The following is a 25,198-nucleotide window of genomic DNA, read 5'->3' as shown; positions in this document are numbered from 1 at the left end:
ATCCCTGGTTAGTATTTGGATGGGAGACCACCAAGGAAGTCCAGGGTTGCTGTGCAGAGGAAGGCACTGGCAAACCACCTCTGTTAGTCTCTTGCCTTGAAAACCCCATAAGGGGTTGCCGTAAGTTGGCTGCGACTTGATGGCACTTTACACACACACACAGTACCTTAGAGACCAACAAGATTTTCTGGGAATGAACATTTGAGAATCAATGCTCCCTTTGTCAGAAACGGTGGTTCGCTCTCAAGTGTGTCTAAATTCAGCAGCGCATCTTCTGTTTCTTCCTACCATTCAGCAAGGTAGGATGAGGTGTTGCTATAGTTACGTGCTTAAAGACAGAGCCTAAGACAGACCAATTTAGAAATGGAAAGATTCCCCAGCTGTGAGAAAGATTTCCCCTCATTCTTCAAAGGTGCTCAGCTCCTGCCTGATTACAGAAGGGTTCTTGCAAATGGAGGACCAGCCAGCACACCTGTTAGATGCATAGCAGACACTTCTTTAAGTTTATACCCTGCCAGAAATTGCGTTAGTCTTTAAGGTGCTACTGGACTCTTGCTCTTTTCTACTTCTTTGGGGTCAGATCCCCATCTGTGTCCAGCAACATAGGTGTAACCACCACTATACTGACTTTTCACAGCCTGCCCAAGAATAGCGGTGGTTTGGAGTGGTGGACTCTAATCTGGAGAACCGGGTTTGATTCCCCACTCCTCTACATGAGCGGCAGACGCTAATCTGATGAACCAGGTTGGTTTCTCCACTCTTCCACATGAAGCCAGCTGGGTGACCTTGGGCTAGTCACAGCTCTCTTAGCACTCTCCCAGCCCCACCTACCTCACAGGGTGTCTGTTGTGGGGAGGGGAAGGGAAGGTGATTGTAAGCCGGTTTGATTCTTCCTTAAGTGGTAGAGATAGTCGGCATATAAAAACCAACTCCTCCTCCTCCTCCTTCTCAAACTAGATGTGATTCTGAAGACCATCAATTAGCTCCCAATTTGTTAAGATTAAAAATTACTAAAGGAGGAGGGGAGGAACTGAATCAGTGATGGGGGAGAGGTTTAATCAAAGCTGGTTCCAGGTTAGGGGCAGGGTTCTGGCAGAAATGATCTCCCTGAACCTCCTCTCACACATGTGCATGTGAACCCACACAACACATGCACACAGACAACCTCCCTCCCTGCCTTCCATGAGTAGAGTCCCACTGGTGGTTGCTCCATGATCCTTCAAGCCCTGTCAGCATCAGTGGGAGAGAAAGCTGAGTCATGCTCAGCTCCTTCCTTGGGCATCCCCTCCCAACCAGAAACGGGAGACTGCCCTGAAAGCCCCTGAGGAGGATCCCCCATTTCCAGCTGGAAACCATGTTCAGGGAAGGAGATCACATCCTTTTCCTCCTTGGTCAGGGGTCGGTTCTCTCTGCTGCCTGTCTGGGGTCAGCCATGGGCCCTCAGGGCTCCAGCATGCCAACTCATGAAGCTGGATTTGAATTTAACCCTTTCTCCCCTGCCCTATTTTGTCGGTGCAAATCACATATATTTAAAAATAAATTTAACCTTATAGCAGCTGTGCATAGCCATTAGAAATTTAAACTCTTAGTAGACCAAACAAAGAACATGAGTCAGCAGTGTGATGCGGTAGCTAAAAAGACAAATGGGATCTTGGGCTGTATCAACAGAAGTATAGTGTCCAGATCACGTGAAGTGATGGTATCACTTTACTCTGGTTCGACCTCACCTAGAGTTTTGTTGTTCAGTTCTGAACACCGCAATTTAAGAAGGATGTAGACAAGCTGGAATGTGTCCAGAGGAGGGCAACAAAGATGGTGAGGGGTCTGGAGACCAAGTCCTATGAGGAAAGGTTGAAGGAGCTGGGTATGTTTAGCCTGGAGAGGAGAAGCCTGAGAAGTGATAGGATAACCATCTTCAAGTACTTGAAGGGCTGTCATAGAGAGGATGGTGCCAAGTTGTTTTCTGTTGCCCCAGAAGGTCGGACCAGAACCAACAGGTTGAAATTAAATCAAAAGAGTTTCCGTCCAGATATTAGGAAGAACTTTCTAACAGTTAGAGCAGTTCCTCAGTGGAATAAGCTTCCTCGGGAGGTGGTAAGCTCTCCTTTCCTAGAGGTATTTGAGCAGAGGCCATCTGTCAGCAATGCTGATTCTATGACCTTCAGCAGATCATAAGAGGGAGGGCATCTTGGCCATCTTCTAGGAGTGGAGTAGGGGTCACTGGGTGTGTGTGTGGGAGGTAGTTGTGAATTTCCTGCATTGCCCAGGGGGTTGGACTAGATGACCCTGGTGGTGCCTACCAACTCTATGATTCTAACCTGCTCCTGCAGTACCACTATAGCAGTGCTTCTGTCCCCCAGAAATGACACCGTTTGACACGTCACATGGAGTCTGATCTGGAAAGGAAGGGTCTGGTTCTTTCTCCTACCGTCTGGCAGGTGAGGCTGAGCCAGCAGAAGTTCTTTGCAAGAAGCAGCAGGGTAGTCTTTGGTGCCATTTGGGGGGTCCACCAGGAGCTTCAATTCCCGGCCTAGACTATCCATGAGCATCCACACCATGCTGTAGTTCAGCTTGCTTGCTGAGTAGATCAGTTGCTAGCACAGGAGAAAGTTCACAATTAAAAGGGCTCCCATGCTTTCATTTTCTCTGTCAGCAGCCGGCAGCTTCTCTAGTGGCACTCTGTTGGCTCATCAGAGATTTAACACGAAAGCATCGGCTGTACTCCGGTGCCACGAACAAACCTCAATTTGTCTGTGATGGAAATGAGACAGGAAGCCCTCGGAGCTCACAGGCTCCCTCCCACATGTATGGTAAGCAGATGGAGAAAACGGCTATTTGGAATGACTGTAGGGTTCCCAACCTCCAGGTACTAGCTGGAGATCTCCTGCTATTACAACTGATCTCCAGCCGACAGAGATCAGTTCAGCTGGAGAAAATGGCCGCTTGGGCAATTGGGCTCTATGGCATTGAAGCCCCTCCCCAAACCACACCCTCCTCAGGCTCTGCCCCCAAAACCTCCCGCCGGTAGCGAAGAGGGACCTGGCAACCCTAGTTACACAGGACTGGGACATTTAATAATATAATCAATTTATAAAAGCCTTTAATAATTGACCCATTTTAAAAGGTCCCAATTAATAGAGTAGTATATTTTTTTTCCCATGGCAAGCGCCTAAGGTTGCCAGCCTCCACGTTCTAGAATTTTCCCAGAATTACAACTGATTTCCAGACTACAGAGATCAGTTCCCTTGGAGAAAATGGCAGCTTTGGATAATGGACTCTATGGCATCACATCCGTGCTGAACTCCTTCCCTTCCCTAACTCGCTCTTCTCATGCTCGGCTCCCAAATTTCCAGGAATTTCCCAACCCAAAGTTGGCAGTACTTCAACCACACAGGCAAACTTCAACCACCAGACTACTATGTAGCATTAAGAAAACAACAAGGCTGAAGAAGCCATCATTGGTGAAAGCGTCTATTACCTGGAAGACGTTTCCATTCTACTATAAGTGCCAGCTTGGTCTCCTTTTGAAACACCTGCAGCACATAGCCAGTGGATATAAAAGTCTGATTCCCCACTTGGACTCTTGGAAAATCTGTAGGAATTCTTTCTACTTTGGGGAACAGCTCTTACAAAGACTGAAATTATACTGGAAAGTCTTTAAGACTCAAAGAGAAACATTAGACATAGATTTGTTGTATATATTGTTCTTTGACTTGTCTTTTGATATTTTTGTATAATGTTCTCTTGTTTGACTGTCTCTCACCTATAGATATTGCTTGCACCACCTTTTGTATTGACTATCTCCTTTTGAATATATGTATAGAACTGAGCCTTGTGTGGATTGTTTTTGCATAACCTCCAGGTACTAGCTGGAGATCTCCCACTATTACAACTGATCTTCAGGCGACAGAAATCAGTTCCCCTGGAGTAAAAGGCTGCTTTGGCAATTGGACTCTATGACATTGAAGTCCCTCCCCAAACCCTTCCCTCCTCAGGCTCCACCCCAAAAAAACCTTCTTCCAGTGGTGAAGAGGGACCTGGCAACCCTAAATGACTGTAGTTTAGATGTCACAATCTCAATATTGTACAGAGCCTAGAGATTTGGGAAAGGGCTATGCATAGGGTTGCCATGTCCCCTATGGCCACTGGCAGAAGATGGAGGGATAGGGTTACCAGATCCAGGTTGGGGGGGACTTCTGGAGATTTGGGGGTGGAGCCTGGGAAGGACAGGAACCTCAGAGGGATACAAAGCCATAGAGTCCCCTCTCCAAAGCATCCGTTTTCTCCAGAGGAACTGATCTCTGTAGTCTGGAGATGAGGTGTAATTCAGGGGATTCCCAGGTGCCACCTGGAGGTTAGCATCCCTAGCTGTGTAAAAAAGGGAATGGGAAGAGAGGGATTTGGGAAGCCAAGGAAGAAGGAGGGAAATGGTGAACTGAATGGGTAGGTACAGGAGAGGCTGTGTGAAGTGGTTCAGAGAGGCAAAGTAATGTATATTAGAACACACATGGGGAATGGGATCAGCTGGAAGAAAACAACTGTTCTGCTAACCCAGCCCTATGATCTGTTTGACCAGGCCATGTGCCATGATGTTCCATTTGTCACACCCACCTTCAGTTCTTCCCTTGACATGTTCAGCGAAGGACCAGGGAGGCCAGGAATGCCAGGTGTGCCCTAGAAATACAAGCAAGTTTGATCTCCTGCCTTGGACCAACTGATGTTCAACACTGTGGTTGTCAGATGGTTGTCTTTGCATCGCTGAAGTCTGAGAAATGGAGGTTCCAGAATGAGATGGACTCCTCATGCCCACAGGTTCCCCTCTGAAACCAGCCATCCTGGCTGTATCCTTGATCTAACAAAACAAACTAGATTTCTAGCCCTCAAGCAAGAAGTCTGCAACTTGCACAACTAAAGGTTCAGAAACCCAGAAGGGACGCTTGGCTAGGCTTCAACTAATCTAGGGGTAAGGCTTCAGTGCAACTCTCCTGCTGCAAGAACTTGTTGCTCACATTAACAGCATCTGTTTTCTCCAAACACTCACTTCCTTATGAAAAGGATTCCCAACTGGTGATTTAATCACACAGGGAGGGAACTAAAAAAAAATGTTTGTGCATATACAAGGTAGGAAGGAATTATTGCACCCACTCTCTACTACCTTTGTTCCCCCTCAGAGATGTCATCACAGATACAAATAGGATTGGCTACACAGCAAAATCACTACTCCCAGGAAGAAGACTCATGGTGGGGAGGGGATTCAGAAGCATCTGCTAACTGGAGAACAAACAGGCTATAAATAGGTTACAAAGGGGGGGATTTGGGAGGCCTTTATTTTGGCCTCCAAAATGTTAGTGAGCAAACATTTGGAGCATCCCTAAACGCAGGTCTTCAATGCCAATCAAAGGCCAATTCTTTATGCATTGAACTGCCCTGGTTTCTCCCTTCTATTTGTTTCTGCCATCCCCAGGTCATGGTGTTTCAATGAAACTGTGAAAGTACAGAAATCCTTTCTGGTGTGACTATTTTTTTTTAATGGCACTAGTTGTTTCTGTCCCAGCATTATTGTTTTATAACTTTGGAAAGGCTCAGGCATTAATCACACAAAGAATTTGTGATAGGGATTGTCAAGAAGTTGAGACCTCTCAATTTCTTGGATTGTATTATTTCTTTTGGTTCAGGCCTGGGAGGCCTATGAATTCTGTGTTATTGGGATTTTAGACCAGAAAAATAAGTTTCCTTTTGAAAACTGCTTCTGTGGAGGGAGTAAGCCCCAGCTGGTGCTAGTTAACCTTTCCTCTTTTTGGAATGCAAGGCCGTGCATTGCCATGGTAATTGAATGGTCGGCCATCATGACAATGTCCAGGTGCAGGTAGTTCTGCAGGCTTCCTCACCTGAACACATCTCTGAGTGAGTCAGCAATTCTGACCAAGCGATTAATTAACAGCTAAGTGCTTGCGTTTTCTCAATTGGCCTCTATGAGCTCATGCCACTGAGAAAACGAATATAAGGACAAACCAACCCTTGAGAAAACGATGCATGCTTTGGGGGTACAGCAGGAAGGCTGTGCTGGCTGCATCACAACCCATTTGATTTTGGCCCTACGGGGAAACTCTGGTCAACTTGACCTGCTTGGAGAAACCTTTTGGACAACCTTTTGAAACTTGAATGCTGGAAGCATCTTTGGAACTTGGTAACTATAAACCTGATGCAAGAAACCTTTGCCAATCCTTTTGAACCAAAAAGGCTTTTTGAATGTATTAATTAGCTAAGCTAAATAGTTTATTATTTTCTTGCTTAACACTTCATGACTTTTTCTTTCCTGTAAACCAGCTTGAATCTTATAAATAAATTGTTAGCCTTTAAATGGCTTGTGTCTGTGATTTTGGGATTCCAAGCCTAAATTCTAAGTGCCTTGTGTGAGTGTAAAACCACCTACCAAAAACCTAAGACATTTTGGGAGTGTAATCTTTCCCTGGCAGGCCTCTACCTTGCAGGGTAAGCATTGCACTCAATTTTGGAGTGAGTTGGGAGAGGATTGCCCTTATCTTCCCCCTGGAGCTCAACCTTTTGAAAGGGCTGGTGGCAGCTACTCCTTGGACTTGGGGCGAAAGCCTGGAGTTCAAGATTTTGTCTTTTGGAAAACTTTTGACCAAACCAAAGCAGCCTCCAACTGGTGGAGACAGGTTGGGGAGCTCTTTGACAGGGATTACCAGAATATCAAAGCAATCTTAAACAGGTCTACTCAACATTTTGGTAGGGCTTACTCCCAGTAAATGGCACTGTTAGTGCTACGCATGAGCATCCTGTTCTTCAACTTGAAATCCAAATTTTCCATTACTCCAGCGAAGTGCAAACTATTTACAATTTCTAACTGTACCTAAATATAGAAGAGCATTTACTTTAGCTCACTGTAATGTTTTGCAACTAACAATCCTTGAGGGGTGTTACAGGCAAATTCCTTCGAACAATACTTTTTTGTCTTTCTGGTGCAGAGGAATTAGAGACGGTAGGAGCTCATGTGATGTTCCTCTATAATTACTCCAAAAGAGTCAGAGATAGGGATTTACCCTCTTGTAGCTACTTTCCTTTCCCTAGATTTCATGGCCATCGGCTATTCATCTACCATTCCACATGTTAAAAGGGGGGGGATGAAAATTATTTTTTTCTTGACACTATAGAGAGAAAAGTTACCATGTCTTTCATGCAATTCACTGGTCTACTTGATGGCAGATAACACAGTATCCGCTTCTCAGAAAGTGTCACTAGCTGTTTTATCCAGGGAGTAATACATTTATTTCATGCAGCATTATTTTGTAAACATGCTAAAACAAGGTGGGCTAGGAAGTCTACTTGATCCAGAAAAAATGGGCATTTCTGCAATAATGGCCCAGGCTAGCCTGATCTCGTCAGATCTCAGAAGCTAAGCAGGGTCAGCCCCGGTTAGTATTTGGATTGAAGACCACCAAAGAATCCCAGGGCTGCTGTGCAGAGGAAGGCACTGGCAAACCACCTCTGTTAGTCTCTTACCACCAAAACCCCAAAAAGGGGTCGCCATAAGTCGGCTGTGACTTCAAGGCACTTTACACACACACACATCTCCCTTAAATCTTGACTGAGTCTAACAGCACAATCCTGAGAGCTGCCATGGCTGGGGATAGCGTGCCCCAACGCTAGCGTCTGTGCCAGTTTAGACGGTGCAAGTGGCAGGGACGCCAGTGTAGGGATCACGCCATCTCCTATGCCCATTTGGCCCCCAACCTCAGGAATAGGCTGTAAGGCATTCCACCTCACCAATAAGAAAGCTTGTCTGAATTTATGGATTTCTAACCAGCAAAAATAGTCTGGCAAGGAAAAAGTTCTGTTAAAGGTTTCTATTCTGTGCTAAGTTTAAATGGGATCCAGTTGTTTTTGTAAAACTGTTCCTTTTGTACAATGTAAATGCTTAAGACTCTGTCAATGAGCAATAAAGTTTGATGATGAAGTTAAAGGTATCTGGAAGACTTATAGCTCCTGTACCAGGCTGTTTAGCAGAAGATATTACTAATCATTTTCTTGTTGAAGAGAAGGTGAGTATTACTGAAAGAGTGGCTATCTTTGTAAAAGTAGTTATCGAGACGAGATCCTGGATCATGACGAAACTTCGTTAATGTATAGTATTTGTACATGCTTTGATAACTGATTTGCAGTGCCATCCTAAACAGTTACACCCTGCTAAATCCACTGAACTCAATGGGCTTAGAAAGGTTTAACTCTGTTTAAGATTGCGCAATGACTGCACTACACCACTGAAAAAAGGTCATGTAGTAAAGAAATTGCTTGATCGCTACTTGTAGTTTCTAGTCCTCATGTGGGCAGCTTGACTTACTGGTAGGCCTGGCTTGCCTTTTGGTCCTGGGAGGCCCTCTAAGCCCTTGAGGCCCTGGCAAAACAAGAGACAGGACAAAAGAATCACAAGATCCAAGTATGCCTATCACAGTACACCGCTGGTTATGGTTATTACTGTGGTTTTTTGTTCATAGTTAAATATGTATGAAATAAGCAATTTGGGGGACCACAGACCTGCTTAGAAAAATATTCAGGATCAATTACATATAAAGCACCAAGGGAGAGAGTGTAACTTACTTTTTGTCCAGATGAGCCCTGCAGAGGTGGGGGGCGGGAGGGAAAGAAGAAAATGCTTTGTGAAAATAGCCCCTTCAGAGAAATGGCATGAAAGGGAAAAGGTTAATCTTCCTCCCCGGTGCTATGGCCCTGATCCATATTGTGCCCCTAAAGAAACTGCAACTTTATACATCTCGCAGAATTCCTGGCACAGAATGTAGCATGCCTGTGTCATTTAGTACATGTGTCTTTGTCCATCAGTCACTAACAGCATGAAGCGAAACCCAGCAATTTTATACCATGCAGTTCCTTCATCTCCCTTGGGCCCAAAAGGAAAAGCTTACCGGAATGCCCGGGTGTCCAGCATACCCCTGTCCACCAGGGGGACCAATAGCACCCTGCAAATAAATGAGAGATACATTGTTGACATGGCCAGCTCCCATGTCTTGGGGTCCCCAGTTGTGATATCTATCTTATGAAACCTTGACCCAGCATCCTTAGCTAGATCAATTAGTTCCCATTTTTTTCCAGATGGGTACAACTTGGGGAGGGGCTGTGGCTCAATGGCAGAGCCTCTGCTTGACATGCCGAAGGTCCCAGGTTCTATCCCCGGCAACTCCAATTAAAGGGACTAGGAAAGTAGGTGATCTGAATAGACCTCTTCCTGTGACCCTGGAAAGCTCTGCCAGTCAGAGTAGACAATACTAACTTGGATGGACCAGGGGTCTGATTCAGTATAAGGCAGCTTCATGTGGTCAACTAGAACAGCCAGCTCCAGGTTGGAAAATATTTAGAGATTTTGGGGGTGGAGCCTGAGGAAGGTGGGGCTTGGGGAAGGGAGTGACTTCAATGGGGTATAATGCCATTGAGTTCACCTTCCAAAGTGGCCATTTTCTCCAAGTGAACTGATCTCTGTTGCCTGGAGATCAGTTGTAATAGTGGGAGATCTGGACGTTGGAACCCTAGGAACAACCCATGGCAGTGTTCTCAGGCTCATGGGGTCCCCTCAACTGGCCTTGGATTGGGCAGCTGGTCCAATCTTGCCAAGCACTATAACAATCATGAAAGTCAACATTACACTTTGATCTCCTCGTGGATGACTCACCGGGCATCTTATGTGTCTACTCTAGGGTGTTCTTCTGAGCAATTCATTAACCCCCTGGTAGTACATAATTGCCAATTATGACAGGCAAATGGACAATGGCTGTGAGAGGGATGGGTGAGAAGGGGCATAAGAGCAGATCAGCTTGGCTAGTCTTTACTCCACAAGTATTTGCATTTAGTGCAAATATGTGAACTGGCTGGCTTGTTCCATGTCCAGGGGCATCTATGTCACATTCCTGCACAATTTCAGTGTACATTCTGCAGGACAGTAACTGGGCAGATCAGTATCACCTCAGCCACTAGCTTACAGTTATGCATCATCCAGACAAGCTTTATTGGTGGCACAGGGAGGAAAAGAGAACAGTGAGAAGGGGCTATGGCTTAGCAGTACAGCACAAGTTTTGCATACAAATAGCCCCAGGACTTCAACCAGTCCTTAGCGTCTACAGTTAAAAACAGCCTGCAGTAGCAAAGTGGAAGAAAAAAACCTCTCTCTGCCTAAGAACTTGGAGAGCCCTGTCACAGGAGATCATACTGGGCTCCAATGGATCATAGCTTAGTGCTAGAGATCATGCTTTGCCTGCAGAAGGTCACAGGTTCAATTCCAAGCATCTCCAATTTCGAAGCATCTCAGGTAGCAGAACTGGGGAAGAGAGAGCTACCGCCTGTCAGAGCAGGCCAGATGGGCCAATCGGCTGACAGATTATAAACTACCTTTATGTATTCATTCAAGTACTTTACCTGTTTCCCCTTGGGTCCTGGCCTCCCAGCAACACCGACAGGTCCTTGCTTGCCCTGGAATTCACAGAAGGTACTCACTGATTATTGTATCCTTCACAAAATTAATTTGGAAACCAAACACACACATAGGTATCTCAGAGCTTGCTTCACCGGATGAAGCATGCTCTGATTCGCAGAGGATTATGCCAGAATAAATGTTCTTATTCTGCTGCTATGGACTAACACAGCTACCCATCTGGAACTACCTTAAAACCAGTATCTCCTTGTGGACCGAGGTATCCCCTGCTGCCTTTGTCACCCTAGAGGAGGGCAAAAGAAGGAGAAAAGTATGAATAGCTTTCAAATGTAATGGATAATTTTCATTTCATTTGTAATAACATGAGTAACTGGTGGGAACTGATGTGCAAGTGGCTGAGATAGGCTCAGCTGGAGGAATAAACTGGTGGATGGAACTCACCTTTCGTCCTTTGGGTCCCTTCGTTCCCGTCTCTCCCCTGAGGCCAGGAAGCCCCTGAGAATGGAAAATATGAGAAACAACACTCACAGCAGGGCTTCGTATTTAATCGCACTCTAGGCAAACTAGCAGCTGGCAAAACCTCCAAACGTGCAGTTCTTCACAAACAAGGGGAGGGACTGTGGCTCAGTGGTAGAGCATCTGCTTGGCATGCAGAAGGTCCCAGGTTCAATCCCTGGCACCTCCAGTTAAAGGGATGAGGCAGGTAGGTGATGTGAAAGACCCCTGCCTGAGACCCTGGAGAGCTGCTGCCGGTCTGAGTAGATAATACTGACTTTGATGGACCAAGGGTCTGATTCAGTAGAAGGCAGCTTCATGTGTTCAAGCTGCTTTCCCAACAGACTATTTATTTATTTATTACATTTATATCCCGCCCCCTCCCTGACCAAGGCTGGGCTTGGGGCAGCTTACATCACTATGGTCAACAATCATACACAGTATGTTATGTTTTAACAAATACTTATAAGTTTCTATTAAAATCCAATAAAGTTCCACATTTTATACAGTTTTCAGTCCAAGGCATCAATGTGTGTGTTAAGTGCCATCATGTCGCTTCCGACTCATGGCAACCCTATGAATCAATGTCCTCCAAAATGTCCTATCTTGAACAGTCTTGCTCAGGTCTTGCTAACTGAGGGCCATGGCTTCCTTTGTAGAGTCAATCCATCTCTTGTTGGGTCTTCCTCTTTTCCTGCTGCCCTCCACTTTTCCTAGCATGATTGCTTTTCCACTGACATCAATAAAATCGTGTTTAAACCATCAGTCAGGAGACACAGGTGGTTGGGCAAGATGCACCAACTCATTTATACACAACGCAGGAATAGGGAGGCCAATTTTGATGGAAACTGTTGCTGTCCTATGGCAATGAGTCCTATAGTTTGACTGTAGGCTCTGCAAAGTGAGCTAGAACTCATTTAGATTAATGGAAAAACCAAGCCAGCCTGTATGCGCAGACCAAGCAAGGGTTGCCAGTTGCTTCATGGCAGCCTCTGGGGGGAGGGTTGACGAAGCCACACATCTTGGGACTTGGAAGAGTATACAAAGAAAAGGTGTCTGAATTGATTCAACATTACATTTGAATGCTTGAATCCATATAAGTACCCCATAAAAAAGTTGGGTCACAATTATTGCATTATACACTTGCAACGCCAAAGGGATATGTTGTGCCCATATGTATAATAAAGTCTCTGAATAGCAGCCAAATTAAATTAATATTCATCAGGATCCATTTGACAATGAGGGTGCCAAGAATGGGAAGCAAACTGAGATAGTTAAATGAGCTACTTGCTCCAAAGAGCCTGACTGCTTAGCTTTGTTTTGGATTCCGTTTCTTGGTCACGTTCGAGTGTAAAGGAATGTCGAAAACTGGTTTTATGGTTGTTTTTAGAGTTCCTTACAAATGCAGAAATATTTTTTTCCTGAAGTTAAAACAGCAAAACAAACTTACAAACCAACGTCCCGTCCCACCTATAACAAAAAAATCTTACAATACAGCCCGCATAACCTTTATTCTGTACAGACTACATCATGCTATCTGGAGCCAAAAAGGATACCATTTCCCTCTTGGCCCTTATCCTGTGGCTTATAAACTGCTGCCAGCAGGATCAATTTTGTTATGATGTAGCAAAAAAATTGCCTTTTTGCCTCTAGGTATGAACTGGAGCCTTCTTAGTCTGGGGATAACAAATGAACCTTCTTTGGGATTGATACTTACATAAGGGCCTTGGAGTCCTTGGGGTCCCGTGAGGCCTGGTTCACCTAGAGAGCCCTGCAAGGAAGGCACGAAGAATTAAGGGAAACGTCTAATATTTCAACAGTGCTCAAATATGGCAGCAAAGTGGTGCGATTCAGGCTTTTCCACTGACATCAATAAAATCGTGTTTAAACCATCAGTCAGGAGACACAGGCAGGAAATGTGAAATTAACTGGGCTCCTCCTCCTCCACTGCAGGAAAGATGCCATAGATTTTGTATAAGCCACCTTGAGAACTTTCTAGCTGAGCGTGCAGCCTAGAAACTGCTTAAAGGTAAAGGTCCCCTGTGCAAGCACCGGGTCATTCCTGACCCATGGGGCGATGTCACATCCCGACGTTTACTAGGCAGACGTTGTTTGCAGGGTGGTTTGCCAGTGCCTTCCCCAGTCATCTTCTTTTTACCCCCAGCAAGCTGGGTCCTCATTTCCCTGACCTCGGAAGGATGGAAGGCGGAGTCAACCTTGAGCCGGCTACCTGAAACAGACTTCTGTCGGGATCGAACTCAGGTCGTGAGCAGAGCTTGGGCTGCAGTACTGCAGTTTACCACTCTGCACTACGGGGCTCCTAGAAACTGTATATATTCAGATGATTGGATTACCAAACAGTAACATACACAAACAGTAATGTGTTCTCTCTTTATTGTCCAAGAAAACCTAACAAGAACAAGAGAACTTGAGGATCAGATCAAAAATCCATCTAGTTCAGCTCTCTCCATGGTGCACTGATTCTGAGGATGGAAGCTTTATTCAGCCATCCCAGCTAACATCCACTGATAGACTCTGCATTCCATTAATTTGTCTAATCCCCTTTTAAAGTCATTTATAAAGTAGTGGCTATCACTGTATTTTGTAGCGGTGAGCTCCATAAATTAATTCTACATTGTATGAAGAACTGTCTACCCCGAATTTACCGCCCGTCAATTTTACTGAGTGCCTCTGAGAGTTTTTATATTATGAGAGGCTGAAGCAAAAACACAGAGGTTCGGCTTACCTCGGGGCCTTTGGAGCCTCTTGGGGGTCTGGATCCAGCTTTGCCCCGTTTGCCCTGGGCGAAAAAGCAGGATTGGGAGGAAGACACCAAAATATCATTACTTCAAGGCCTTGGTCTACAGAGGAAGGCGTTAAACCTCAGGAGAGTGGAAAGGGCAAGCCATTTTCTGATGGGCATCGAAACTTTAGCTGTTAGCACCACCCCTGTGTGTGTCAGGCTCCACCCCTCTGCTCCTTTACTCACCAGGTGACATCCTCTGCTTCAGCCACATGCTGCTAGTCCCAACAACACCACAACCCAGCCCCCAAGCTCCACCCTCTCACAGAAGACCACTCCGTCGTGCAACCACACTCCTGCTGTCTGAAGCAAAATAGGCCAGACACAGATTTACCACCTTATCAGTTAGGGTTCCATTTACTGCACCCTTCTGTCTCTTAGTATCTAGTCACTGACATGCTGTGCTTATCCTCTGCTGGTCTTATCAGCCTAGCAGTCACTTATGGGGAAGCAGGAAGTGGGGAATGCTTTCTTACCCTCCTGCCAAGATTGCCATGGAATCCCGGTGCCCCATCATGCCCACGTTGCCCCTAAGGAGAAAGAGACAAAAGATAAAACAGATGCCACTTTATGAGACCTATAGGTAGGGTTGCCAGCTAGGGTTGCCAACCTCCAGGTAGTAGCTGGAGATCTCCTGCTGTTACAACTGATCTCCAGACAATAGAGATCAGTTCACCTGGAGAAAATGGCCACTTTGGCCATTGGACTCTGTGGCATTGAAGTCCCTCCCCTCCCCAAACCCTGCGCTCCTCAGGCTCCACCCCAAAACATCCCGCTGGTGGCAAAGAGGGACTTGACAACCCTATTGCCAGCTCTAGGTGGGGAAATACCTGAAGATTTCTGGGGTGGAGCCTGGGGAGGGGTGGGGTTCAAAAGAAATGTTGCTGAGATATTCAGTTTCTGGAAAAAAAAAACATTCCCCTCTTCCTTACACTAGGCATAGAGCAATAATGATAAATAGATACCTTTTCTCCTTTATGCCCTTTCTGACCATTCAGACCTGGCTGCCCTTCAAGACCCTGAACCAAGAAGAGACAAGAACTTCTTACCAGGTAGTGGTGGTTACAGCAGTGACTGTCACGGTTAACACAAAAAGACTGATGTAGGAGCTGGGCAAGCACACTCATAAGGTCTAGAACCTTGATTTGTTTAAAAGTAAAAACACACACTAGGAATGCCGTAAGCCTTGGGCTATTGTAACATGATCTCCTTGGTGCAACCTTTGGCGATAGATCTGAAAACTCCAATTCCTGCAAAAATACCACGGCTCATTTACTGACAGCAGTTACCTGCAATTCTCACATCGTACCCTTTTGCCCACCCCCTCTTCAGGACTGCACCGACAGTGTTGCACAAGCAAATCCTCAACAGATACAAACACACAAAACCATTTTTTGGCATTCAGATTTCTCAACAGCATGAAGGGAAACGGTCATATAAACAACTCTAAAGTTGATAAGTACTTTAATTTAAAAAGCTAATAACTACTTTTATTAAACCTGCCAGAATTAGGGCTGTGCAAAAAAATTTTTTAAAAAAATCACCGGTATTTTTTGGGTTTGGGTTTATCAAACCCTAAAATTTTCAATAAAAAAAATCAAAAATTTTCAAGCTAATAAACCCAAACCCGAAATATATCCAAAGCAAAAAAATGGTTCAAATCCACGGCATGGATTTCTCTTAGATCTGGGGTCCGGAGAAGGCTGGCAGCATGAATCTGAAAGAAAACAACCCCACCCAGCTTCTCCGGAGTCCAAAGAACCCAGGCGGGGTGGGCTTCATTAAGATCCATGCTGTCAACCTTGGCAGCATGGATCTAAGGGAAAGGGGGTGGGTGGGACTTAATTCAGAGGTAGGTAAATAAAGGGAGAGGGAAGAGGGGAGGGAAGGGGGAAATGGTGGTGGGCCAAAGTGGCCTGAATAATGGCGAAAAAATTCGGCATTATGCAGGATCTGCTTTTTTGGCTCCCTTTATTGCTTCCTTTTTTTCATCCAGGTTTTTAAAAAAAAAACCAAAAATACCGAAAAGGTATTTTTTGGTTGTTGTTTTTTTACTTCAGGATATCAATATGCACACCCCTAGCCAGAATACAATGGGAATATATTTGTAACATTAAATGTTCATTTTGAAGGCATTAACATGCCTCTTTTTTGGCTTCCCAGACCAGATGAGCTTTTAGAATCCATTCAGTCTCTGTTTGTGTCCACATGGCCATGACTCTCCTTGAAGCTGTCAGCGCCCACATGGCATTTCCCCCACCCCACTTTCCTTGACTAAGCCCACCTCCCTGCTTACATGGCATACAAACATGCTTGGATGGGGAATCTTTCCACAAACTCTCGAAACATGCCTCAGAAAGATTGGAGCAAAGCCAGGGGAAACCTTGTAAAGTAGCTGATGAGAGGACAATATCATGCGGATGCTCCAAAAACACCCGGTTCTGGTTTGGCGTGTCCCTCCCAGTCAGAGTAGACAACAGATCAGGGGCCCCCAATGTGGCAACCGCCAACCGCTTTCCCCGTACCGGCCAAGTGTTTTTAGAAAATGGGTGGGGCCAGGTGGGGCTTTTGCCCAGCAAGCTTTCTGATAGGCCATTGGAGATTTGAAGGGCTGTAGAGATTATTTTTTTTAAACAAAATTGTTTTGGCAGCAGCTGCCACCACAGCACAAGGATCTTCGCTGTGTGACTGAAGGTAAACGGTGGTAGCCATTCAAAGAATCCCAAAGGTGTCCACAGGCTCAAAATGTTTGGGGACCCTTGCAATGAACGGTGCTTGGTAGTAAGAAAGCTTCCCACCAATCCTGTTCTTAGTATATTACCTTTTGGCCCTGTTCTCCTAGTGGCCCGCAATCTCCTTTCTTGCCTGGAGGTCCCTATAAAGAAAAACAAATCCTATATTGTGTCAAACAATGTAATTCTTTATGGAACAATGCTTTCATAAAGCAGGACCAGGTCTGGATTAACGGTACCATTTGAGTATTATAGCTCAGTAGGCAAGAAGTTGGCATTTCTCCATGAGAAGAATGCCTGCTATGGTGCCTTCCCCCAAACTACTGCTTTTAGCATGCAGGAACTGTCTGTTATGATTGGGGACTTTGAAACCATGGCAACTGTTTCAAAGAGAGGGAGAGTCAGAGAAAACGGAAAACGTGGTTTCAGCGGGAAAACCAGCCCCATTTGGCCTACCTGCCCAAGGAACTGATCAATGGGCATCATAAGAACCTAAATTCAATGTATCATTCAGACACTGGAACAGCTTCCTTTGACCCAGTTCTTGCTCTGCCTTTTTTTCTAAGTGCATAAAAAACACTGCAGACAAAACCTACTTACAGCAGCGCCGGCCAGCCCCGTCACTCCTTTTTGGCCAGCTGACCCACGATGGCCCTGAAATGGACGGGAGAGAAAACAAATCTGTCAAATTAAAGCTGTCAAACAAAAAGAATTGCAAGGTTTATGCTAAAGAACAGGGATGGGGGAGGAGAAGGATTCCCCTGGCGGGTTTCCCTCTTCAGCCAAGTCCAAGGTCCCCCCCCCCCCCGCCCCCATGTTTTGGCTATCTCCAGCTTTAGAAGGAAAGCCCTCCCCTTGCCGCTCTCTGATTCCACAGAGAAATGGCAAAACGGAGTCCAAACAGATTCTCTGGCCCCGCTTTAGCAAGCATCCCATTCCCAAGGATGGGGATTCTCTGTCATCAAGGAGCGTAACTGTTCTTTGGTTTAAATCCCAATTGTCAAGTTCTTGTTCAAAGAGATGGGCCCATCTGCAGATATGAAGGGAGCCAGAGCCACCATAACATTGGTGGTGGAAAGTACCATCAAGTTGTGTCCAACTTATGGCCGACTTAACACGACCCCATGGGTTTTTCAAGGCAAGAGACGTTCAGAGGTGGTTTGCCATCACCTGTTTCTGTGTTACAATCCTGGACTTCCTTGGTGGTCTCCCATCCAAGTACTAACCAGGGCTCACCTTGGTTAGCTTCCAAGATCTGATGAGATCAGGATAGTTTGGGCCATCCAGGACCACCATAATATTACCCGAGAGCTAAAAAAAGTTACCTTCTGCCCCACTGCTCCTTTCTTGCCCGCATTCCCTTTCAATCCTTCTGGGCCATCAAGACCTTTGAGTCCTCGGACCCCCTTCAAACCAGCAGGGCCCACCAGACCCTGCAAAGCACAAAAGAGAGAGACAAAACTGTTGGGATTGGACATCCTTGCATAAGGACATTGTTCCTATTGGAGGGGGGGTGTTGCATGCTGGGAGAATTCTTGACCGAATTCTGTTGGTTGATTAAGCTCTATCAGTCTGTAAACCTCTCTCTCTGTGTTAAAACTATGTTTCAATCAGTTCAGATAACATTATATCTGCCCACAAAGTGTAAGAAAAGTCACATTGCTTCTGTAAGTTCAACTTAACTATATGAATTTAATAAAGTAAGTAAAATTGTGCTTTTTGAAGAGTTCTGTGAGGAACAGAGTTATTTCATCATAAACCTGCCGATCTTAACCGATACAGCAACCTTAGGCTCAAAATGAAACTTCCATGCTTATTCTGCCTGGGATCAGGAAGACTATCATACAAGTTTAATCATATATTAAAGCAAATATTGATTTTTAACCACAGATCCAGATCAGAGAAATGACTTTTCTCTTCATCAAGAGACAAAACTGTTTCCGATATTTCTGTCAGCGACTGCTGGAACTTAAATAGTTGCCCTGTAAAGCAACTTAAATAGTTGCCCTGAAAAGCAAACTGTCAGGGCTGAAGTTACAGGTAGGCAACCCGGTTGGATCGGGGTGTGTGGCTGCCACAGGTTACCTAGTCAACTAGTCAATTAGTAGCGGAAAAAGAGTAGACAAACTTCATCTTTGCTTGTAACACTGGCAATACTGTTGTCCAAGACCATTTGGTCATCAGACTATTTGAAATAAAGAAAGAACTTGACTGGCAATATTGAGTTGCATGGCCAGTGTTGCATTAACATTCACTTGTTTTGTGTTGTTTTTTTTAATTTGTGAGACGATGTACATCAATGCCCATTCAACAAGAATGACTGCAAGATCATCAGTTCCATAAACACAACTGAGCATTGTATGAGTAGTGAGTATCAAACACAAATTTATTTTGCTTTTTTTATATATGGCATGAATAGATATAGATTCTACAGATACAATGGGGATAAATTATGTTTGCTAATTGTGTATCGAGATATCAATGTTTGCCAACTGTGTATCGATTTTTGGATTCGGGTATATCAGACCTGAAAAATATCAGTATTCCCGATATTCTCGAATTCCAATACCAATATGGTATTTGGATTCTGGGTTTTTTGGGGGAAATCCAATTGGGGTGGGGTCATTATTCCCTATGGGGAAATTTCCAGGTGGCTGGGGGGGGGGTTTGTTATTGAAAGTACAAGCACCAAGATTGCCACAGAGATGCTGGTGCCTACTCTTTAAATAACCCTCCCAAATTTCAAGTAGATTGGACCAAAGGGTCCAATTCTATGGCCCCCTGAATAGGGTGCCTCCAGCCACCCTCCATTATTTCCTATGGAGGATAAAAAGGGGAAAAAATCTCCAAGCTGCTTCCAGGCTAAAGCCATGCCTGCAAGCAGCAGTACTGGTCAAACCATGCCTCCCATGGAAGAATCAACTAAACAAGCCCAACAGAACCACTGCAGCACCCAGTAATCCCAGTAGAACCAAAAGCCACTACGCCAAGCGAAACAGAACCAAAATCAAACCAGAGAATCTCTGCAGTGAACACTCAAGGTGGGGGCACTTTTGCAAACCCAGAATAACCAGTGAACCACTCATGTGGAGGAGTGGGGAATCAAACCCGGTTTTCCAGATCAGAATCCACTGCTCCAAACCATGGCTCTTAACCACTAAACCATGCTGGCTCTCAGTTGCCTGTGTGTTTGTGTACAGCTGCTCTGAGCCTGATTCTGGCAGGGCAGAGTGGGAAAATAAGTGTAAATAATAAATAAATAAATACAGAAATTATGAGGTGGGGGTCAAATCCCACATACAGGCTGTTGGATGCCTTTGAATGAACATTCTTCATCCAGGCACTCTGCTCACTACTTACTGGAGGACCTCGCTGGCCTTGGTCTCCCTTCACCCCATTCTCTCCTGGGAAGCCCTGAAAAAAATAATAAATAATGCATATAGAGCTTCTAAATGTTCACATTTGCACTTTGCAGTTCTTACGAAACCAACCTCGTAAGGTAGGTCAATGCTGTTACCCCTATATTCAAGATGGCAGGGCTGAGGCACACAGGCTTGATCTGGGTGGCAATCCTACACACACTTAGTTGTCAGTAAATCCCATTGGATTGGATAGGATTTACTCCTGAGCAGACCTTCAAAGGATTGGGCTGTAAGATTATCTATAGAGTTCATAGCAGAAAGCGAGTTTCTCAGACCAGGTTCTTCCTGATTTGTTGCTAAGTCTCTTAGCCACTGCTGTACAAACAGGCAGATGAGTTAATTGCTTAAGCCATTAAAAAAATGAAGAAATATAAAAAGGACACAACGGCTTGTTAGCAAGCTCAGTAGTATGAGTTTGTTCTGACAGCAAACGTCATTTCAGCTAACCACATTCGCTTGGATTGTAGAAGCCCGTGTAGCAATGGACAGTGATCTCATGCTTAGATCATCAAACCCCTTCCCCTTATCAAGCAAACTGACTGAGGAATTATGTACAAAATCAGGATTAACAGTTCCAGCCTCATCTCTAGGTACAGAAAGAATGGCGGTCAGAAAAGGACAGAGCTGGCATGGATTCAACAGCCTTCGATGATAACCCCAAAGAGTTGCACCCCCTCATACATGGCTGCTCCAGAGAGGGGTGGGGAGAGTTCTTTAGCCTGCCCAGCTACAAGTCCAATCAGGTTCAGGTCCTTGCAACACTCGTCAAATCATTTTAAAACGGCGACAGCATCTACCTGCGGATGCCATCATGTCTAGTTTGGTCCATAGTCGCCAGGAGGCACTGGCAACTGTGGGTGACTCCAGCAAAAGCCTCTCAGGGAAACAAAATTAAGAATGCAAGTGACAGAAAGACTAAGATTTAAGTACTAAGTGCCCTGTTCTTACCTCCACACCATGCATACCAGTTGGTCCAATCTTACCATCAGGTCCTGGATTTCCCTGAGGGGAAACAAAGATGAAGACTATTGTATGTATGTGGGGGAGGGCACATTCACTTCCAAAAATGTTAATATATTCATTATTGCAATGGAAATGAAAGGGAAACAAGATCTAATATTATTTATTTCCTTGCAGGTAAATGAAGTCGAAGGGAAGTGAGACAGACAGGAAAGAGCCAGAAGAGTGAAACTGACATGTAAGAGTTCCAATCAGCAAGGTCTACCAGCTCTCACAACAGAAGAGCTTCAAAGCAGAGGCTAGAAGGAGGAGAAAAGAATCAGGAGCAAGCAGGTGGTATCAACCTGAAATCTAAGGTTTCCCAATTAAAGCAATGGAATTGGGGGGGGGGGAATGAGTGGGGATAATTATTAATACAATGAAAATGAACAAAGATTTTCCTGAAATGCAAAACATGCACATACCAATTATTTTTGCTACTTGGCATGCAGGTCCCTAGGAAGTACGCTTTCCCTACATATGACCCCAGAACCCCATTCCCCCAAACCCTTAGGACTTTCCCCAAATGTCCTTAAGACTTTCAACTGAGTCTCTCATCAGGATGTCCCGCCACTGGAGGGAAGATGGCTGACTACCACGGACAGAGCTATTTTCATAGTGGTGACTTTTCATGGAACTCCTCCCATTCATTTTATTTATTTTTTAAATAATATTTGTAGCTTTTTTCCCATTACACATACCATCAAAGTGACTCATAGTTAGGGCAAGAAACCAGCAACAAGATAAAGAGGCTTAAAAATGGCACTGTAAGCACATAGATCACAGCAGACTGGAGGGAAGAGTACGACCAACCTCCCAGCCGACGTATCCCAGGCTCAAACAAAAAAGAAGAATGTAGCCAACTTTCGAAAGATTTGGAGGGATGGTTCTTCCAGGGTGAGGGAGTTCCACAACCTCAGAGCCACCACAGAAAAGGCCCTGTCATATGGTACCATATCCCAATTTTTTTACGGAGCACAAACAAGTAAGGCCACATTAGATGGACAGTGGCACCCAGTTCTATTTGCCCCTTATTTTTGATCCAGCCCCTAAACGATAATAAACGTTTTTATCTGCTTTTACGTATATTTGATGGATAATGCAATCCTACACAGCATTGTTCCTTTCTAAGCCCACTGAAAAGCAATAGAAAAACTTTACATAGGATTGCCCTGTAAATCTTGCTGTTTTAAATGCTGCTTTATTCATGTCTGTTTCTGCTGTGCTCCGTTTTGTAGTTTCATTTGACTGCTGTGGCTGGTTTGTGAAAGGGTTGTTCTAAAAGAACGTTGCGACCTGACTTGGTGGGGGACCATGCAGTGAGAACGAGGGGTAGAAATACCTTTTCGTGCAGATAAACAAATGCAGATTATCTCACTGCCCCTGGCCTGCTTAGAAGATTTATCAGCAGACTTGCAGGCGGAAGGTAGACAGCAAGAGTCACTGTGGGGAGAAGTTAATTTGACTCTTTACCTTTGGCCCTTCGGGACCATCTAATCCAGGAAGCCCCCAGATTCCTGCTTCACCCTGAAAAACAAACAAAGAGTGAATACGCATGGGAGGTTTTGCCTTGGATTTGCTGCTCTCTACATACACATTTTCCAAATGGAGAGGGGAGAGGGGAGAGAGTTTCCAAACTCTCAACACTCAAAAATAAGCCCCCAGGCAGAGTTCTGAGAATTCAGATGGGGAAACTGTGCATCTAGAGAGGGGCAAATCCAAGACAAAACCTCCCATGCGTTTTTGCCCAAACAAACAGCTGTCTTATCGAAGGCTTTCACGGTCAGAGTTCATTGGTTCTTGTAGGTTATCCGGGCTGCGCGACCGTGGTCTTGGTATTTTCTTTCCTGACGTTTCGCCAGCAGCTGTGGCAGGCATCTTCAGAGGAGTAACACTGAAGGACAGTCACTGAACTTCAGTGTGACTCTTCTGAAGATGCCTGCCACAGCTGCTGGCGAAACGTCAGGAAAGAAAATACCAAGACCACGGTCGCACAGCCCGGATAACCTACAAGAACCAAACAGCTGTCTCTCCACAGGGCAGATCTGTTTAAACATTAGTGTCAACAGAAAGCCTTCTGTAGAGCAAAAACAAACAAACATGGAAGGGACTGGTGTGTGTGGAAAGATTCTAGAACTGGCAAGCAGATAAGCAAAGGGTGTTGCATGGGAGAACGAGAGGAGGACCTCTGCTGGACCAAGCCAAGGGTCCACTGAATTTACCATACTGTTTCCAGCAATGACAAGCCAGATGTTCCCAGTGCATGGAAAACATCTTTAGGAACTGCTCTGATCTTGTGGGTGAGTGGTTCTTTTAACCACCGGAGGGTTCAGGCGCTGCCAATCTTACCCTGGCCACAAGGACAGGGCGGCTCAGAAATAGCTCAAGAAACGGACTACCTCCATAATACGGTTGCTTCAGGTGGTAGCTGGAGATCTCCTGTTATTACAACTGATCTCCAGCCGATAGAGATCAGTTCCCCTGGAGAAAATGGCCGCTTTGGCAATTGGACTCTATGGCACTGAAGTCCCCCCCTCTCCAAACCCCACCCTCCTTAGGCTCCATCCCTAAAATCTCCTGCCAGTGCCCAAGAGGGACCTGGCAACCCCACTCCATAATTACATCTCACCTACCCTTGGTCCTATGGCTCCTTCCGCTCCAGCCATCCCAAGTACACCTGCTTGGCCCTGTAGGGAGAAAAAAGAGGGAGGAGAAGAAGGGGATATGTTAGCTTACTTCTGATGAAGCCCTGAAGATGGGAGACAGAATCTGCCCTGGTTCCCGAAGTCCCCAGAAAAATCCCATAAAGTTGAGCAGCGAGGCATAGATGCCTAAATGACACTGCCATCTAGTGGAGAGAAAAGTCCTTGCTGGGATTTCATTTTCCACAGAAGTATTTTATTCAAAGAATTATAGCAAAACCTCTGAAGGCATTTCAGTGGGAAACTCTGTATTCCCACATACAGCCCAGGAATAGCCCACGCTATGCAAATGCATGATGGAATTCAAGTCCCAGTCAGGTCAGAGCAGGGACTATTGCAGCTGGAAAAGCACCAGCCCATTTCTTATCAATTCAAAGTTTTATTTTATTTCTTTATTTAATTTATACCCAGCACCCTCTCCTTGCAGGGGACTCAGGACGGCTTACAACATTTAAAAATACATTTAAAATACAATCAATACAAATAAAATGGAAGTAAAAGCCATAAATAGAACAATGAAACCAATTAAAATAACAGCTTCCACCCTTATAGAGGATAAGCTTCTCTGTACAGACCATTCATCATCTGATTATTGGCATTGGCAACTCCATCAGGTATTCAAGGCAAGAGATGTTCAGAGGCGGTTTGCCATTGCCTGCCTCTGCATAGCGACCCTGTATTTCCTTGGTGGTCCCCCATCCAAGTACTAGCCAGGGCCAACCCTGCTTAGCTTCTGAGAACTGATGAAATCAGGCTAGCCTAGGCCATATAGGTCAGGGGGGAGATTTAAGTACTTGCCAGGAATCCTTCTTGGCCCTTTTGACCTTTCTGTCCTTTTCCACCAACTTCCCCTGTAGCTCCACTAGGCCCAGGCAGTCCAAAAGAGCCTCTGGTGCCAGCTTCACCCTACTCCAGCAAGAGAAAGAGGCAGAGATGAACACTGGATAACAAAATCAAACTCCGCCTAATTAGCTATTATTAATACAATAATCATTCCCCAAATTTGAGAATTCACTTCAGAAGCTGGCTTCTGCTAAAAGCAGGGCCTTCTCAGCAACCTGAACACATGAAGCTGTCTTCTACTGAAGCAGACCCTTGGTCCATCAAAGTCAGTATTGTCTACTCAGACTACAAGACCCAGGGCCTTGGGCAGAGGTCTTTCACATCACCTACTTGCCTATTCCCTTTAACTGGAGATGCGGGGGATTGAACCTGGGACCTTCTGCATGCCAAGCAGATGCTCTACCTCTGAGTCACAGCCTCCTCCCCCACCCCTGGTGGCATTCCTGAAGGACATCTAAAACTCATTTCCTTAGTTTTTGATAGATGAATTGGTTTATGGCACTGTCCCTGCCCACTTGTACAACCTGTTTAGTCTGTAGCAAAAAAGAAAAACAGGATTCTGGGAGTCCGACAACACCGTCAAGACTAACAAAATTTATTCTGTAACTGCTCAGGACCTACGGGTCATAGAAGCAAAGAAGGAAAGGAAAATTTATTCCAATATAATCTTTTGTGATGATATCATGAAGCCCAGTCAGAGCAAAGGCAATGCATCCTGCCCTCACCCCGGAATACTCAAACAC

General features: G+C 45.2%; 1 protein-coding gene across 1 annotated transcript in view; it reads right to left on the bottom strand.

Annotated features, from left to right (window-relative positions):
- The window catches only part of LOC130486850 (collagen alpha-1(III) chain-like), a 28,507-nt gene extending 4,916 nt beyond the window's left edge, over nucleotides 1-23,591 (bottom strand). The window contains exons 1-15 of the mRNA XM_056860150.1: nucleotides 23,544-23,591; nucleotides 22,384-22,437; nucleotides 20,860-20,913; nucleotides 19,850-19,903; nucleotides 17,815-17,922; nucleotides 17,090-17,143; nucleotides 14,234-14,287; nucleotides 13,701-13,754; nucleotides 12,672-12,725; nucleotides 10,901-10,954; nucleotides 8,943-8,996; nucleotides 8,620-8,637; nucleotides 8,363-8,416; nucleotides 4,612-4,674; nucleotides 2,429-2,594 (exon numbers count right to left, since the gene is read on the bottom strand). Of these exons, the coding sequence (XP_056716128.1) occupies nucleotides 2,429-2,594; nucleotides 4,612-4,674; nucleotides 8,363-8,416; nucleotides 8,620-8,637; nucleotides 8,943-8,996; nucleotides 10,901-10,954; nucleotides 12,672-12,725; nucleotides 13,701-13,754; nucleotides 14,234-14,287; nucleotides 17,090-17,143; nucleotides 17,815-17,922; nucleotides 19,850-19,903; nucleotides 20,860-20,913; nucleotides 22,384-22,437; nucleotides 23,544-23,576 (928 nt within the window). The 5' untranslated portion in view covers nucleotides 23,577-23,591. The remainder of the gene's footprint in view (nucleotides 1-2,428; nucleotides 2,595-4,611; nucleotides 4,675-8,362; nucleotides 8,417-8,619; nucleotides 8,638-8,942; nucleotides 8,997-10,900; nucleotides 10,955-12,671; nucleotides 12,726-13,700; nucleotides 13,755-14,233; nucleotides 14,288-17,089; nucleotides 17,144-17,814; nucleotides 17,923-19,849; nucleotides 19,904-20,859; nucleotides 20,914-22,383; nucleotides 22,438-23,543) is intronic.
- Between the last annotated feature and the right edge of the window lie 1,607 nt (nucleotides 23,592-25,198).

The sequence above is a fragment of the Euleptes europaea genome, chromosome 14 (genome assembly GCF_029931775.1).
Source record: "Euleptes europaea isolate rEulEur1 chromosome 14, rEulEur1.hap1, whole genome shotgun sequence".
Classification (NCBI taxonomy): Eukaryota; Metazoa; Chordata; class Lepidosauria; order Squamata; family Sphaerodactylidae; genus Euleptes; species Euleptes europaea.
The sequence above is the reverse complement of the archived record's forward strand: the minus strand, read 5'-3'. Positions and strand labels throughout refer to the sequence as shown.